The sequence below is a fragment of the Rhinichthys klamathensis genome, unplaced genomic scaffold (assembly GCF_029890125.1).
Source record: "Rhinichthys klamathensis goyatoka isolate OS25496 unplaced genomic scaffold, OSU_Roscu_1.1 h1tg000033l_1, whole genome shotgun sequence".
Taxonomy (NCBI): Eukaryota; Metazoa; Chordata; class Actinopteri; order Cypriniformes; family Leuciscidae; genus Rhinichthys; species Rhinichthys klamathensis.
The window spans coordinates 210,921-229,640 of NW_026606582.1; the positions used below are offsets into that span (position 1 = coordinate 210,921).

The window sequence follows — 18,720 nt, forward strand, 5'->3', positions numbered from 1 at the left end:
TGAGATGATAAATTTGATGTGCCCCGTCCCTATCTGTTCGGACTACCTCATAGTTGAGATCCCCAATTCGCCGCGTGACCTCAAAGGGTCCTTGCCACTTCGCAAGTAATTTTGAATTAGAAGTAGGGAGCAATACAAGCACTTTATCTCCCGGTGCAAATTGACGAAGTCTAGCCCCCCTGTTGTACAGCCGACTCTGCTTGTCCTGGGCCTGTAACAAATTCTCCATTGATAGCCGCCCCAAAGTGTGGAGTTTGTTCTCAGGTCCAGGACATACTGAATTTCATTTTTGCTAGACGAAGGTCTGTCCTCCCAAGTCTCCCTAAGGACATCCAAAACCACGCGGGGCTGGCGTCCATAGAGGAGCTCGAAGGGGGAAAACCCCGTGGAGGCTTGGGAGACCTCGCGTACCGCGAACAAGAGGGGTTCTAGCCATTTATCCCAATTTTTGGCATCTTACCGTACGAACTTTCGAATCATGGTTTTCAACGTGCGATTAAATCGTTCGACCAGGCCGTCTGTTTGTGGGTGGTGGACGCTGGTGCGAATCGATTTAATGCCCAATAATTCGTAAAGTTCGCGGATGGTTCGTGACATAAACGCCGTGCCTTGATCGGTGAGAATCTCTTTCGGGATTCCCACCCGGGAGATTAGTTGAAACAGTGCGCCCGCAGCGCTTTTAGTGGAAATACTGCAGAGCGGCACTGCTTCGGGGTACCTCGTTGTATAATCCACCAGCAAAGCAATCCAAAGCAAAGCGGTGCCCCCGTGCAGACCGTTCTAATGGCCCGATGAGGTCCATGCCAATTCGCTCGAAGGGGACCTGCATTAAGGGAAGTGGGCACAAAGGTGCTTTTGGATTGGCCGGTGGATTCACCAACTGACATTCACGGCCAGAAGAACTGGGCCATGAGACGGTTTAGTGTAGCTGTTTGTCCTAAACGCCCGGCCATTGGATTACAATGAAGAAGCATTTCCCGGCGGCTTTTTGGTATCAATAACTGAGTTGTATCCTGCTTTGACTGGGCGTCTTGGGTCACCCGATACAACTTATCTTTTATAATTGTAAAATAGGGATAGGAGAGCGGTTGGTCTGGGTGGAGTAGCTGGCCGCCGATAGAGCGGACCTGATCAAATGCATGTTTCAGCGTATCATCCTGGGACTGCTCCAGGGGAAAATCATCGTGCTCTGTGAGAATGATTCTCTCCAGAGCGATTTGTTCCCCTGAATCAGGTGCCAGACGTCCCGGCTCAGCTTCTCCCACCTGAGCAACCGCCGCCTTCCTTTTGTCTCTCTTCGCCCAAGAGGCATCCGCACACAAACACCCCAATAATTTATTAAAGGCTGGCCAATTAGTCCCCAAAATTAGCAGATGCCGGAGGTGCGGGTTAACTGCCACCTCTACTCTATGCTTTTGACCCCTAAATTGAATTTCCACTGGCAAGACCGGGTAATCTACCACCTCCATGTGCACACACCGTACCTTAACCATGTGGCTATTATCCAATGCCCCAGGTTGAATCAAGCTTTGATGAATAGAGGTCTGGTTACAACCTGAATCCACCAAAGCCTGATATGTAACCCCCTTGATACTCACGGGTATTTGGTACAGGCCAGCTTGATCGGGGGCAGCCTGTGGCGCGTCGGGGACCCGGATCAGTGTCCCCACCTCCATCACCGGACACCGATCGATAAAGTGCCCTGGGTCCCCACAATGCCAGCAGGCCGGCTCAGGCCTCCCCACCACCCCAGTGGGAGGAAGCGGATCAAGGATTTTTACGTGGAGAGAGTGGCTGTGCGGCTGGTGAGGTGGAGTGGGTGACACTCGAGCTGTGACACCCTGGAGCTGTTGTGCCATCACGAAGGTCCGGCCAGACTCTTCGAGGCCCAGTGACCTGAACCACTGGCAATGTTGTTCTGGGGTCCGGCCGACCCGCTGGAGGATGGCACGCTTGAGGTCTTCATAGACCAGGAGGTTCTGGACTGGCAGTTGGTGTGCGGCCACCTGTGCCTCCCTGGACAGCAGTGGGATCAGCCGCATTGGCCAGTCCGCAGGGGGCCATCCCCGGGCCTCGGCAGACCTCTTGAACAGGTCCAGGAAGGCCTCCGGATCATCCTGGGCCCCCATTTTGTTGAGAGGTAGGGGCGGGGCCGAGACCATATCTGGCGAGGGGACGGGCCGAACCTCCCAGGCTATCCAGCTCCGGAACAGCTCGCGGTCTGCCTGCTGGCCTCGGAGGAGCGTCTCGAAGCGCTGGTCCTGTTCCTCCTTTACGGCCAGCAGGGCTTGATGGTGTTCCTGGTGCAGACCGGCGAGCGACTGGATGATGTCCGCAAATGGCGTTCCTGGCAGAGACTGCATGGCGGCGGCGATCTTCTTCCTTCCCGGGTTTCGGCACCAGTGTAGCAAGGTTCAACGTGTAGAAGGAAGGAAGAAGACAGGGTCGGTGTGACTGGGACTCGTAGCTTTACTTTCTCATAAAACAAAGATAAACAAAAAGGCGCGCACACAGCGCATTCACCATAGCCTCGCTATAGCAACAATAACAACAATGATGCAAATTACACTCTTTCCGCTCAGATCAGCTCTCAAACTCTTCCCATTCAGATGAAAACTCTTTCCGCTCAGATCAGCTCTCAAACTCTTACCATTCAGATGAATACTCTTTCCGCTGGCAGAGTACGAGTCCCAGTCCCAGTCCTCTCTCTCTCTCTCTCTCGTTCCTGCGGGCTTATATGCGATCTCTCGACGCCAATTACGGCAATTAGCTACTTACTCACCGCTCGGCTCCATTCTCTCTCTCCCGCTACAGATTTTGCAAAACCACCCCCCTCCCGCCACAGTCAGGTTGACAGAGTCCAAACTTGACAGGGTCAGAACTACCCTCATGCAGCTCTTTGAGTGCCTTGGCCTGGTATACTTGCAGGAGGGCCATGGCATGCAGGGCAGAGTACTACAGTTTTTAATGTAAGTACATAGTAGTTAAAGACATATAATATAAACTGGGACCACATCTTGAGTTTTTCAGTGCAAGAACGGAAACTTTTGAGTTCACATGGTCAGTGCCACAAATTTGATTATTGACCTAGAAATAGTGCAATATCATAAAAATGTAATCCCAGATATATTTTCTGCACAGTGAGATACACATAGTTAGGTGAACATTCATAGATATTTATATACTGTGTGTTTGAGCTTAGCTGTAGACTGATCACTCAATCTGAATTATAAAAATAAACAAATAAATAAATACATGATATGATATAATATTACAATATAGTCCATATTCAATATTAAAAATAGTGCACTATATCATTCCTTTTGTTGTTAGTCTCCATGTCATTTCTTTCCAAGATATCTATCATGTCAGCATCACCCAGTTTCTCTTTTCCTTTCTAGGAATGATGCTCATATAAACCATTGATTTGTTGCCGGCGGTCTGAACTATATCGTATAAAGAACAAAAGGTAACATTAAACATAGAGATATTGTTATTTATATGTTGGTCTTAATGGTGTTTTTTATGCTATGTTTTGTAAAAACAAACTTTATGCTTTCTAATGACTTGAGTAAATTAGACATTGTCATATATTTATTTATTTTGTTTATCATAACAAATAATCTAGCTTTGACATCAGGAATATACATCAGAAATAATAGTCAGACTGATCAATGAGAAATGTGATTTATTGTGTGCCAGATTATTAACATGCCAATTACTTTTTTCTTACCTACGTATGTTCTCCCCTGATGACAACCACAAACATCGATATGATCAGCACTCATCACAGCCTCTACAATAACATCTGGAGCTCTGTTTTTTCTGTGTCCTTTTGTCTTTTCGCAATAATAACCAAGACAAAAAGTTCCCACTACAGATCACTTTTTTTCAGCCTGTTCTGAATCGCACATGACTGCTCTTGGTAGAATTCAAAAGCAGCGACCGCTTACCTCTGTTATATTCTCTATTACAATTTTTCCTATAATATTTCACATGTGCTTTATTAGTTTAGCAAGTAAGTTTTAATGATGTTTTTGATTTATTCACCATAGCTACTGATTGTGTTGTGTTGTAGGCTTAAATATATTCAATATCATGGTAAGACTACATTGATGAATTCTTCCTAATACGAGATGAAGTGCAAGAAATATATTAATTGTAACAGGCCAAAACAAGCACTGTTCAGGAGGTCCAAATTGGAAATAAAATTTGAAGTTTGTGAAAAATTTAAGAAAAAAGTAAAATAATAAAATAATTACTTTTAAAAATACTTAAAGCTGCAGTCCGTAGTCCGCACACCAGTTTTCCTCTTTGTCGCCATCTCTGTTCGAAATCTGGAATTGCAGTTATTCGCGGAATTATCAACTTTACGTGGGTTGTGCCTCGGCACGGCACAGCGCTGATGAATCCAATGTTTTGAGGAGAATGTGCGGCTGTCAGTCGCCGTGCCGGTGGGGATACTGTCATTCAGAATCACAGATTCTACTTTTTGGAAGTATGACCAACATAAGAATTTTTACCGGAAAATGTCAAGTAAGTAACATCCACTTTTGTTCTGACCAACTAAGGGAAAAAAAGCATTGCAGTAAATCGCGCTGATTAAATCTAACGATCGCTTATCATATCACGTCAAACCGTGCAAATTATACTTTGTTCTCAAATTGTTAATGTTAACAACATCAGCATTGCGTGACTACATTTAATGCCCTTCAGATATTTATCCTTGTTTTTGCATGGGTCCAGTTGCAGTCTCTTTTTTTCCGTAGCCACTCAGAAGTCCAAAGTCGTTTGCATTTTACTATGGGTGAATCTCCAGTTGTTACTGGTGATTGTCGTTTGAACCTTACTGGATCCGCCATCAAATTAATAAGTTTAATTATATCAAGTGCCTGACGCAATAGCCTGACGTAATGACGCAAAGACATGCTCGAATTTCCCGCGGAAATCCACCAGTACCACTGGAATTAAAAACATTATTACAAGCTTACAGTTTTGAATCGAGCTAAGGCAAGCAGATAGTTTTGAACACTGGCTGGTTATGCTCAAAAATTTATTTTGGATAATTTTGAACCCAAAAAAGTTACGGACTGGAGCTTTAATTATACTATTATAATAAGTATTAACTTAATTATAAAAATAGTTATTTTATACCTTATATATTATTTTATGAAATTTTACACAATGCAATTGGTTTGCAATAACTGCTACAATCTGTTCTTTTTATATTTTTATGCATGTTACCGCATGAGGCAACACTATATAATGCCATAAATTATTGTATTTAGATTTGTACATTGATAAGAAGAATGTGTTATTACAACAAAATGCCCCCTTAATTGTGAACTGTAATTGTAATTGTAATGTAACATCATTAGTCAACAAACAACACACAACATTTAACTGGCATGCATTTAGTTCATAAACTCCCAAGGTCACTGATGTAAAAAGTTAATGTAACCTCATATTTAGTAAATAGTTCAACAGCTTACAGAAACCACTTTAGTGTAGAGATGTGATGTAAGAGATTAAATGAAACTGAGGTTGGGTTGTTTGAGGCACCTGCTGAAAATGTACCTTCATTACATTCTTTAGATCATTGACACATGCACCAAATTCAGTCGTGTATCACTCATTCAGGTTTGTGCTGGGGAGCCGAGTGAGTGTCATCTATACAGAAGCTCAATCCATTTATCCTATGGAAAGGAAGTGAATTGCTGGTGTGACGGTTAGGGTTAGTGTTTCTGGTTGCGGCCGATATCTCTCGTCTTCGGACAGCTATGATCTTTGCGTCGCGTGTCTTTGTGAAAACACGCTGTGACAGCTTTCGTGGATGGCTCATGTCCTCATTGCGAGAACATTACCATGGCAGCGTTGCCATCGTGACTCTCTTTTCTGGTTACAGAGAGAGTCACCTCAGTTGCTTGTCCAGGTCCTTCTGCGATGAACAAGGCTGCAGCATTGCAACCGTTGTTGCTCCTGGATTACTTTGATGGTGTGTCACATGGCACACCTGATTTCTCATTCGGGGCTCTGGATGAGGAACAACTATCGACAGGACTCGGCTGGACTTCCACCCTCGGGTGCAGTAGCTCAGTCTGAGTCTTATGCAGAGTTGGCAGCCATGCTTTTCTGGACTGCCACAGCTGGATGATTGGTTTCTGGGTTCGGGGTGTATACGGATGTTCCACAGGTGGAGTGTGCGGTTGCTGTGCATTTATGCCCACAAAATGCTGCTAGCTGGTGGAATCCTCCCAGACTCTCACCCAGGGCCTGTAAGTTCACTTTGTCTTTAATGGCGAAGGTTTACAGTGCTGCTGGACAAGCCACCTCCGCCCTGCATGCCATGGCCATCCGGCAGATCCATCAGGCCAAAGCTCTAAAAGAGCTGCACGAGGGTAGTTCTGAGCCGGGACTGATGCAGGAACTGTGCTTTCCAAACAACGAAGGTTACGGCGCAGGCTCTGGGCCAGGTGTTGTCCAACATAGTGGTCCAGGAGCGCAATCTCTGGCTTAACCTTGCTGAGGTGAGGGAGGTCGACAAAGTTCACTTTCTTAACGCCCCCCCTCACAAGGTGACCTCTTTGGCTACACTGATGAGGACTTGAGGACTCTACAGTGGCACATCAATTCGATGCCAGGCCCAGTACTCGTGATGCATGTCCTTTTAGGTCTGCCCGTATACTTGGGCTAGGTGCTCCATATATAGTGATTCCCTGATGGTAATCCCATATGATGTATTGTCCACGATACGGTTTCCCTTACAGTAAACCTGTGTCTTCCCCTTGGCAAAGGTTAATCTCTGCCGCCAGTTGTTGTGTTTGTAGTAGTTCCTTCCTTTTCTGTTAAGACCACAGGGACCTCTTTCCACATGTGGTACTTCCTGGTTGGTAAGTCCATGTGATGTATTCTCCACATATTAAACTCTCTTAGGGCAGAAGACCACATTTCGTAGTGTTGTTTCTCCTATCTAGGAGAATGAACACTCCCCAGCGCTGATTCTGGTCTGCACAGCTGTGAGAGTCCCGTGTTACGAAGGACTACACAGCTTGCGTGGGGTGTTGGGTAGGTTATAATGTTGCAAGTACACTTGTCACCTGCATCCGCACCGCCAAAACCTCGTAACACGGTTCAGGTGTTGTAGCGTTTCCCCAGGAGACCCATAATGTCAGTCATCTACACCACGCCGAAGTGACTGACTGAACATCTCGGTTACTATTGTATCCTTTGTTCCCTGATGGAGGGAACGAGACGTGGAGTCCCTCTTGGCACAACTCTAAACTGCCCAATGAAATGGGACACTGTCTTGGCTCCTCAGCATAAACCTGAATGAGTGATGCATGTCGTCTGCCTTTTATATCCGTATGTCCAGGGGAGTGCATGGCATGCAAATTCCACTCACCAATTCTCATTGGCCTTTTTGCAAAGTATCAGAGGTGTTTGGGACTCACAAGTGCGACACCCTAGTAGGTCTTGTTCCCTCCCTCAAGGAACGAAGGTTACAATAGTAGCCGAGACTTTCTTGGGTGAGTCAGCCAAAAGTCAGCTAAGATTATCAAAGCCTATCAACAAATATAATTATTATTATTTGTATTATTATTATCATTATTAATAGTAGTATTAGTAGTATTCAGTTGTCACAGTGGTACCACAACAGTTGTATTTAAATATATAAAATTTCTAGAATATTTGTAGACCTTTGAATAGTAATATATAGTAGATGAACCATCAGGTGTAATGGTGATCAATGTGGTGTTAAATTAACAATGAACTGAATTCCACTTTATCCATACATTTGATGAAGACAAACAAATAATGTTCCATCCTTCCAAAATATTTATGTGTTTCTACAAATATGGGCACTTTTGCTGTGGACACAAAATAAACTCTCTTTAAACACACTCTTCATAATTACACATTTCATTTGTACACTATCAATGTCCCATTCTCCTGTGATTTTTATATAAATAATATAAAATGTTTATATAACATCTGATTTTTTTCCCTGAAACATCACAAACTTAAAGAAAAAAAGATCAACTGTTAAGGCTACTTTCATTTTGTATCCTAAATGTAATCATATTTTTGCACTTGTTGCACAGAATTGTTGATTGTGGTATTATGCCTCAACAAGGGACAGTATAGTAATCTGTGTAAAATATTAAATAAATCATTTTCACACAATAAAAATGGTTTGTAATTTAAATCATGTGTATTTTGCTCTGTGTTTGGATATTTTCTTAATGTAAATGTTCATATTTTATGATTTTTAAGCTCTGCGAAAAGCATAAAACAAAAATATTATTATAATATAAACACATGTATGTATGTACAGTATGTGTCACAGGAATCTTCCCCACCAGCCATCACACCCTCAGTACCTGGGGCATGTTCAAGCTCAAACCGCACAACGTTTGCTACGATTTCCGGGTTGAACGACATGCAGTGTTGCCAGATTGGAAATATCCAAGTATCGTACCAGAAGCTCAAAATTATCGTATTTGGAAGAAAATTATCGTACACGAGTCAAACGGACAGAAAACAGCTTAGACAAGTGAGGTTGACTGGATTGTTGACGGGGCTGGGGGGATGTGGGGTTCATAACGCAGGGTCTCTCGCTCTCTCCCTCTCTACCGTGCTCTCACCTTCACTTTCTCCTCACAATCATGACGTAGATCCACAGTAGATCGATGAGTATTAACCGAGAAATGACCTCCGATTGAAGTGTCACAAAATTCTGAAATTATCGTACATTATGAGATTTTTTTCATTATTGATCGTACAGAGGTCAAAATTATCGTACAAATACGATAATTATCGTACATCTGGCAACACTGACGACATGTTTCCTGGAAACGGTGTGCAACAGGGTTTGAGAAACTTTTTCTTTGTTTGGTGGGTGTGTCAAAAATGTTTGCCCAATCAGCAGCAACATTTATATAAACCACGCGGTATTAAAGAGACAGCTCGCGCAATGGGTCCAAATAAAGTTGTTTACAAATGTGTCCGCTTCAGCTCGGTATACGCAACAATTGAAGATATGTGAAGACATGTTTGTCGTAAGAGTTTTATAGTAAAAATATAGCATATCAACAGTGATCATCAATAATGATAAGCCTAATACTCACAATAAAAATAATAAGGTCACATAGATCATAACACAGTCTTGGAGGTAAGAAGTGGATCATCCTTCACCTGAAATGTTTGTCTTTTCATCCTGAAATGCGAGGCAAATTTTGGATTACAAATACTTAGGAACCACAGTTTCCACAAATCCCTTCACTCTTTTATTCTGGACAGCAAGGACAGTGACTGTAACATCAAGCGTATTTTGCAGTATTAAACACTTATTTATACCGATTTCATTAGGCTCCGAAAATTCTCCAAAAAGAACACAAAGAATGGCCTTCTCAGCTGCCATAGTTGCAACTCTTGCGTCCTCAGAACAGTGTGTTCAACGCACCACCGTTTCTGTTTAAAAAACGTTTTGCAACTTTTTGTCAGGGCTGAACGCAGCCCTGATCACCCAGCTACACCCATCCGATCCTAATCTCAGCCTCAGACATGCCCACGGACCGTTGGCTGAACGTCTGATGCATGTCACACTTTTCTGGAAACACTTCAGGAGTTTCGAAGTCGCGATCTGATTGGTCGAAATCTACAGGATGTCCGGGAGACGTGAGTGATCGTTCTTTATCGGTCCGCCTGGAAACAAATGCCATGGCGCCAAAACCCCTCTTGGAAGAAGAAAGCCGTTGTGTTTACAACTGTGACAATGAGCACTTACCAGGATCAACTAAACGATGTATTTTCAAAAGTATGTGAAATTCGTGGCTCCATTGATGCAGTAAACTTGCACAAGGTTCTTGAATGAATAATTTATTAGATGCACGCCGGTCTGTTATAGGGACATCGACATTATATTGTCACGTCCCTAAATATGACGCGGAACAAAACAAACTGTGATTGGTTGCGTTACATGTCAGTCAAACGTCCTCTTGGACCGTCCTTGGCCAAGAAATGCTGTGCTGTCCAGACCTTCTGCTGTCAGTCTAAAGGTCTGGCTATGCGAGAGTAATCCGATCCCAATCACCCGCATATGAGCTAGGAAACATACATAAAAACATATTTTTTTTGTGAGGTAGGTTAAATAATAAAATAACTGTATATGGTATTTGGATGGCTGATGATTCAATATGTTCCATTACTCACCATGACTCTAGTGATTCAAAGCCAGTCCAGAGGAATCCCGGAAAATTGGCCACAGGACAAGTCAAGTCAAGTCACTTTTATTTATATAGCGCTTTTTACAATACAGATTGTATCAAAGCAGCTTCACAGTGATAACATGAAAATAATACAACAAAGTTTGTTTCTAGAAGAAAATTGCATCAACGTCCACCTTAAGTAAGGCAGATCAATAATATTGTTGAATATTAAATGTCCCCAACTAAGCAAGCCAAAAGCCAAGGCAACAGTGACAAGGAACCAAAACTCCATCAGATGACAGAATGGAGGAAAAAACCTTGGGAGAACCCAGACACAGTCGGGGCCAGTTCTCCTCTGGTCAACGAAGGAACAGTGTATGATTCGGGCAGCATTACAAGTCAGATTGGATCGGAACATTTAGAGTATTTATCCATTTCCATCTGTTTGGAAATCGAAGTAATCACGCCGGTATGGAGACGAGTTGTTGAGGATCAGTGCCGATGGCTGTCGTGTCGATGAGGCCTTCACAGGGCTGATGAGGCTCTGGCACTTCAGGATGAGTTGGGATGGGTCCAGGCGCAGGTCCACCATAGAGGGTCCCTCGGGATAAACAGAGAGACTAATATTAGCGTAGACGCCATCCTTCTTATGATGTACCAAGTACATCAGGATTTACGGGACATGTTCCCAGTTCCGGCTGATCTAAACTATGCAGCCTAATTTTGAATTAAGGAAGTCTATAGTATGTTATGTGTATGCTAGGCCAAAGAGATGTGTTTTTAGTCTAGATTTGAACTGACAGAGTGTGTCTGCTTCCCGGACAATGTTAGGAAGATTGTTCCAGAGTTTTGGTGCTAAATAGGAAAAGGATCTACCGCCTGCAGTCGATTTTGATATTCTAGGTATTATTAACTGGCCGGAATTTCGAGAACGCAATAGGCGTGAAGGACTATAATGCGTTAAGAGCTCGCTCATGTACTGGGGAGCTAAACCATTTAGGCCTCCTTTGGTGAAATCACGTTCACCCTCGTTTACACTGCAGGTCTTGATGCCCAATTCTGATTTGTTGCCTATATCCGATTTTTTTTACCGTCCGTTTACACGTTCTTTAAATTGTGACCCATATCCGAGTCACGTGTTTACACTTGACATAGATCTGAAACATCGCGCATGTTTAAAGGGGTCTTCTTGCTCAGATGGACAAATGCGCAGCGAGATCTCAGGACTGGTGGGACCGTGGTAACATACAACACGATCTCATGAAAGTGAGTATCTATAGCACGAATTTTATTTAGCGAATTTTTTATAGCACGTGCGTATTAAATGCCATAAAGTGCGTATCATGCACGCAAAACTATTTTTGGCATATAAATGGCACGAGAAATACAATTCGTGCAATAAACACACTTTCATGAGATCGTGGCGGACTTTAACGAGGAGCAGTGGGTCAGAATTTTAGGATGAACAAGCCAACCTTTGATATGTTATGTCAACGTGTGTCCACATTCCTCTCCTACGACGACACAATGTTTCATCGGGCCATCCGTCCCTTTGCAGAGGCGCGTCGGGGTTTCTCTCGTCATTAAACCGCGGAGACGTAGCCTAATGCCTCAGAAAATCCGATCTGCCTGTTTACATGACAGTCGCATTGGCACATATCTGATTTATATCTGATTTATTTCCACATATGAACGAGGCCTGAAACCGATCTCGAAATATCCGAATGCATGCGTTTTTTTCCTGTTTACACTGTCATAGAACACATCCGATCTGTGTCGCATATGAGTAAAAAATCGGAATTGGGTCACATTTCACTGACAGTGTAAACGATGCCTTGGTGCTTTGTAAGTAAACAGCAATATTTTAAAATTTGTACGATGTTTAATAGGGAGCCAATGCAGTGTTGAAAGAACCGGGCTATGGTCATATTTCCTGGTTCTGGTAAGAACTCGAGCTGCTGCGTTTTGAACTAGCTGTAGTTTGTTTATTAAGCGTCCAGGGCAACCACCCAGTAGAGCATTACAATGATCTAGTCTTGATGTCATGAACGCATGAACTAAATGTTCCGCATTTGTCAATGAGAGCATACGGCGTAATTTAGATATATTTTTAAGATGGAAAAATGCGGTTTTACAGATACTAGACACGTGATTTTCAAATGAAAGATTGGTATCAAAGAGCACACCCAGGTTCCTAACCGACGACGAAGAGTTAACAGAGCAGCCATCAAGTGTTAGACAGTATTCTAGGTTATTACGTGTGGAAGTTTTTTGTCCAATAATATAATCTCTGTTTTTTCAGAATTTAGTAGTAGGAAATTACTAGTCATCCAATTTTTTATATCAGCTATGCATTCCATTAATTTTGTGAATTGGTAAGTTTCGTTAGGTTTTGAAGAAATATACAGCTGAGTATCATCGGCATAACAGTGAAGGCTAATTCCATGTTTCCTAATGATATCTCCTAATGGTAGCATGTACAGAGTGAACAGCAGTGGTCCTAGTACTGAGCTTTGTGGTACTCCATACTGAATTTGTGATCGATAAGACATCTCTTCATTTACTGCTACAAACTGATAACGGTCAGATAAGTATGATTTAAACCATGCTAATGCAATTCCACTGATGCCGACATAGTTCTCTTACGAGAGTATCTCTCGTACTGCGTAATAGCTTACGCTAGGGGAAAACCTCTTTTCCACGAGATATTGAAGCCAAAAATTATCCTTAATTTTTTATTAATGTAAAACGCTTTGCAGCAGCAAGCAGACACAGGCGAGACAGCTCGCGCGCCTATTGGCAGCCTATCGAGAGAGACTCTGCGTGACGTAATGACCAATGGGGGCAACTCGCGCCCATATCGTCACGTCCCGCCAGAAAGGGCGTGGTCTCACTCTATAAATATGCTCGTTAGGCTGGTACAAGCTGATTTTCATCTCTTCAGCGAAGCACACGCATCGCTGGATCCGGAGTGAGAAGCCGCGCCGTCGAAGCAAGCTTTTCAGCGGGACGAGCTCTGGAGTCGCTGGCCTCGCCGCCTTCAACTGCCGTACCTGCTGCGCTTTCCGGCGTTCTATATCCTTTTATATCACTTTGTATCCTTACTCTGCTGAGAGTGTTTGCTCGCTTACTTGACGCGACTCACACTTCTCATCACAAAAGAGCTGCGTCTTTTTAAAGATGCCATCCTGTGGCTCGTGCCGCGCCCCACTCACGGATGCCCTCATTGCGAGCTTTTGCCTATGGTGACTCTGAGGACTCACCTGGCATCATTCTCCGAGCCTTCACCACAGCCCGCCGTGGTGCCGCGCCGCAAGAAGCGCCGCGCCCAGCGCGCTCCCGAGCTCTCTCCAGCCCGCCAAAGCTCGCCGGTTCGCCCGCCAGCTTCGGCGGCTTCGCTCGAGTCGCTCACTGACGGACAACGGCCGCCGCCTGCCGCCGCGTCTGTCCACGAGTTCGACCAACCCACCGAGGCGTGTTCTCTTCTGGCATCTGATAGCGAGGATTGGGCGAGCTCCGTGGACCTCCCCTCCGCTAGCGTTTCCCGCCAAACCACTGGTAAGAGATCCGGCATTGAGACTGAGCTGATGCGTCTGCTCTCTCAGGCCGTGGAAAGCATCGGCCTCGACTGGGAGGCGCCCGCGCAACCGCCGCGCAACAGGCGAGCTCTGTGGACCTCCCCCTTCTGTCCGCGAGTCGTCAGGGAAACGGGCCAGCATCAAGACCGCGAGCCCTAAAACCGAGGCTAGCTTTCTTTACGTTATAAGAAATCTACCCCGCCCCCCATGGGCGTGCGTCTCCGGCAAATGAGAAAAGAGTGTGTTTTAGTCCCCGCCGAGGCCGGACTAATCTCCATTTCTCAAATATTTCTCAGCTCAGTTTGAGCGGCTGAAAATGTCATTATTGCAGCAATGAGCCTGTTGTATAACACGCACACCTGCATACAAACGCCGACACACACAAAACTGTGACGCTCTCTTATCTGCATGTGCTAGTGTAGTTCTCCCTGTGGCCCAGTGGCGGAACCCGAAGCCCTCGCGCGAGAGACCCGTGTTCGATCCCGGCTCTCGCAGCAGATAAAAATTTAGTCTCGCCGCGGCCAGACTTCCACCGAAACTTTTCGCTCGTTCAGTTCCAGAAAATGCGACTGTTCCAGTGTATTTTGCAGTAAACAAGCTGGTACCACGGCCCGCTTGCCTGTGCACATAAAGGCCGTTTCCACGGCGACCCAGAAAAATCATGTAATCATTGTATTTCTGGTTTTCCGGCCACAGCCGATGGTGTTATAAGTGTAATAAAATGCTCACAGCCCAGTGTTCATTTCTACACACAAACACAGCCCGCCACGGTACAGGGCTCGCACAAATGAAATCGACGGATGTCAATTGTGCATTAAATGTAGTGAATGTGCCCACAACCCAGTGCCCACAAACACTACCACGGTTTCTGTAAAACGAAACCAACACAAGTCTTCCTAGCCTCCTAGGAAATCGACGGTGTTTCAGTCTCGCCGTGGCCAGACTTCCACTGAAATTTTCGCTCGTTCAATTCCAGAAAATGTGACTGTTCCAGTGTATTTTGCAGTAAGCAAGCCAGTACCATGCCCGCTTGCCTGCACACAAATGCTGTTCCCACGGCGACCCAGATAAATCACATAAACGGTGTATTTTCTGGTATTCCGGCCACAGCCGATGGTGTTATGAGTGTATTGAAAATGCCCACAACCCAGGGCTCATTTCTACACACAAACACAGCCCGCAAAAATGCAGGGCTCGCACAAACAAAATCGCCTCATGTCGATTGTGCACTAAATGTAGTGAATGTGCCTACGTCTCAGTGCCCACAAACACTACACACCACATGTCCCACGGGTTCTGTAAAAACGAAACCAACACGCATTCAGTCAGCTCAGGCCGACGGTGTTTTTCAGTGCAGTAAATGTGCCCGCTGTCCTGCGCCCACATTCACTCACAGACATGTTAAGCCCCACGGGGCTCGCCCCGCTCTCTCTCCCTCAGCAAACTGCTATAAGGGTTTTGAGCGCGGCCAGGCTGCCCGCCGCGATCGGCGCGCCCCCCGCCTCACACACTGTAAACACAGTGTCTGCGTTACAGCACACCGGAGCTCCCTTGCCGTCACTATGTCTCGGCCAGAGCCCAGATCTCATTCTACCCCTAGCTATTCACGCGAAAGTGTGGGCACAGCTTCCTGGGGTATCAGAATGGGTGCTGAACACTATAAAAAGAGGCTATTCGCTACAGTTCGCTCGACGTCCCCGCCGTTATACGGCGCGCGTCGAGACGACGGTGAAAAACGAAGTATCTCATCTACTTCGAGCCGAGATAGCGAAACTACTGAGCAAAGGTGCTATAGAACCTTTATCTCAAGCTCAGAGCAAAGGGGGCCTACACAGCAGATATTTTCTGGTACCGAAAAAAGATGGAGGTCTCAGACCCATTTTAGATCTGCGACAGCTGAACAGAGCGCTTGTGAAACGCCAGTTCAGAATGCTTACGACCAGGAAAATCCTCGCGCAAGTGCGCCACGGGGACTGGTTTATGTCAATAGATCTGAAAGACGCCTATTTCCAAATACAAATAGCGTCCCATCACAGGCGATTCTTGAGATTCGCTTTCGAGGGCCAGGCATATCAATACACAGTCCTGCCGTTCGGCCTGTCCCTAGCACCTCGTACATTCACGAAGTGCATGGACGCGGCGCTCGCACCCCTGAGACTTCAGGGCATGCGAGTCCTGAACTACTTGGACGATTGGCTGATTCTAGCTCGATCACGATCGGAGCTCAAAGAACACAGGGCCGCATTACTCGAGCACCTCGAGGAGCTGGGCCTCACAGTCAATTGGGCGAAGAGCTCACTGTCTCCCAGTCAGAAAATTTCCTTTCTGGGAACAGTGTTAGACTCGCTATCCATGACGGCACGCCTGTCACCAGAGCGCGGACTAAATATTCAGCGCGTCGCGAAATCCTTCCGCCACGGCTCGATAGTTCCGCTCAAAAGGTTTCAGAAAATGCTGGGGCTGATGGCCTCAGCAGCCTCTGTACTCCAGTTGGGCTTGCTTCGCATGCGCCCACTGCAGATGTGGCTGAAAGCGCGGGTTCCACCCAGGGCATGGACAGCGGGTCTGTTTCGCCTCAGGGTCGACCTACAGTGTGTTTCAGCTCTGGAACCTTGGAAAATAACCGACTGGTATCAGTCAGGTTTGAGTCTGGGGACCGCTTCGAGTGTGAAGGTGGTGTCTACGGCGCCTCCACCTCGGGGTGGGGAGCGCTGCTCGAGGGCAGACCGCTAGCTGGCCTGTGGTCAGAACGGGAAAAGCTCCTTCACATAAACTGCTTGGAGATGATAGCAGTCGACAAAGCGCTACGGCGTTTTTGTCCCCAGGTAACAGGCCACCACGTCTTGGTCCGGTCGGACAACATGTCAGTGGTGGCATACATAAATCGCCAGGGCGGCGTCAGGTCACGAAACCTTCACAGGCTGACGGAACGCCTCCTGGTCTGGGCTCAGCACAACCTGCTCTCACTGAGAGCAGCGCACGTGCCTGGTCACCTGAATGTGGGACCAGACAGACTGTCCAGGAACAATGTTCCAGCAGGGGAGTGGTCGCTGCACCCGCAGACGGTCCAGCTGCTGTGGAAAACGTTCGGCAGAGCACAGGTGGACCTATTCGCGTCCCACGAAAACGCTCATTGCCCGAAGTTTTTCTCGAAAAGCAAGGACGCGCTGGCTCATGTTTGGCCCCGCTGCCCCCTATATGCTTTTCCTCCTGTCTCGCTCCTGCCTCAGGTGTTGGAACGAATCAGGGAAAACGGATGCCCAGTGCTGCTCGTAGCTCCGCTCTGGACAAACCAGACGTGGTTCCCTGCCCTGATGCAGCTGACCAGCACTGCCCCATGGCCTGTACCATTGAGGAGAGACCTCCTCTCTCAGGCGGAGGGCTCGATTTGGCACCCTCGCCCGGAGCTGTGGTCCCTGCACGCATGGGCCATCAACGGGTACCCGCTAGCCTTCCAGAAGGAGTGTTAAACACGATCGCGCAGGCTAGAGCTCCGTCTACCAGGCGGCTCTACTCCTCGAAATGGTCTGTTTTCTCTGCATGGTGTCAAGCCCAGAGCTTTTCACCTGTGGAATGCGGGGTTTCGGAAGTGCTTTCCTTCCTTCAAGAGCTACTGGATAAGGGCAGGACCCCATCCACGCTCAAAGTATATGTGGCGGCCATAGCAACGTTTGCAAAACCGGTGTCTGGCCAGTCGCTGGGGAAGAACGACTTAGGTGTGCGTTTCCTTAGGGGAGCTCAGAGGCTAAACCCTCCCAGGCCCCCTTCAGTCCCGACGTGGGACAGGCGCCCCGTTCGAGCCAATCCAGCTGGTGGACATGAAACACCTGTCGTTCAAAACAGTGTTTCTCATGGCTCTCGCTTCAGTAAAGCGCATAGGGGACTTGCAGGCGCTTTCAGTAAGCGCGTCATGTATGGAGTTTGGGCCTAATGACTCGAAGGTCATTCTCAAACCTAAGCACGGGTATGTGCCGAAATCCCTCAATACACCGTTTAGGGCCCAGGTAATTTCCCTGTCCGCCCTTCCGGTTCTCAATGAGGAGGAGGACGCGAGTCTCCTTTGCCCCGTCAGGGCATTAAGAGCTTATGTGTCGCGCTCGTCTGTTTTCAGACATACTGAGCAGCTTTTCGTTTTGTTTGGCGGGCGCTCCAAGGGACTTGCCGCCTCAAAACAGAGCCTATCCAGATGGATAGTGGATGCCATTGCGCTCTCTTACACCGCAAAGGGCCTGCAGTGCCCCTTGGGTGTCAGAGCGCACTCCACGAGAGGCGTGGCCTCTTCGTGGGCATGGTCTAGCGGGGTTTCCCTGCAAGATATCTGTACGGCCGCGGGCTGGGCCATTTATAAAATACTATAACCTGGAGGTACCCGCCTTACAAGCTAAGCTTTTGGCGGTCTAAAATTCAGTGCTATCTGCCCCGCTGTGCGGCCCAGATGCTGAGTTTACTGCAGCCCCATGAGTGTTGACACACGTATGGCCACCCAGATAAGGCTGAAAGCTTTCACCCTGGCTGCGCGTTTTATTGTCATATGATAGCCCCGCTGGGTGCTATTTTATAAGGAATGACGCTTCCAGCCTCTCTTCCTCCACTCTATGTGAGTTTATGGTGATTATGCACTATATGAGCCCTGGGCTTCGGCCCCTGGGACTTTGGTGTTGGATCCCTGTACGCACGGCGTGTTGCATTGTGTTCCCCTAGCGTAAGCTATTACGCAGTACGAGAGATACTCTCGTAAGAGAACGTACTCGGTTACTAACGTAACCTCGGTTCTCTCTAGAGAGGGAACGAGTACTGCGTATCTTGCCGTGCTTGGAATACGCTCTGGTTCGCTTCGGCGATGAAAACCAGCTTGTACTAGCCTAACGAGCATATTTATAGAGTGAGACCACGCCCTTTCTGGCGGGACGTGACGGTATGGGCGCGAGTTGCCC

General features: G+C 46.6%; 1 protein-coding gene across 4 annotated transcripts in view; it reads left to right on the plus strand.

Moving 5' to 3' along the window:
• ccdc136b (coiled-coil domain containing 136b) overlaps positions 1-4,271 on the plus strand; it is a 41,300-nt gene extending 37,029 nt beyond the window's left edge. For all 4 annotated transcript variants that reach the window (XM_056245694.1, XM_056245696.1, XM_056245697.1 and 1 more), the window contains 2 exons: positions 3,402-3,469; positions 3,782-4,271. Coding sequence is in view for 1 of the 4 variants with exons in the window: in XM_056245696.1 (XP_056101671.1) it covers positions 3,402-3,407 (6 nt within the window). In the remaining 3 variants the exon portion in view is untranslated. The remainder of the gene's footprint in view (positions 1-3,401; positions 3,470-3,781) is intronic.
• The last annotated feature ends 14,449 nt before the right edge of the window (positions 4,272-18,720 follow it).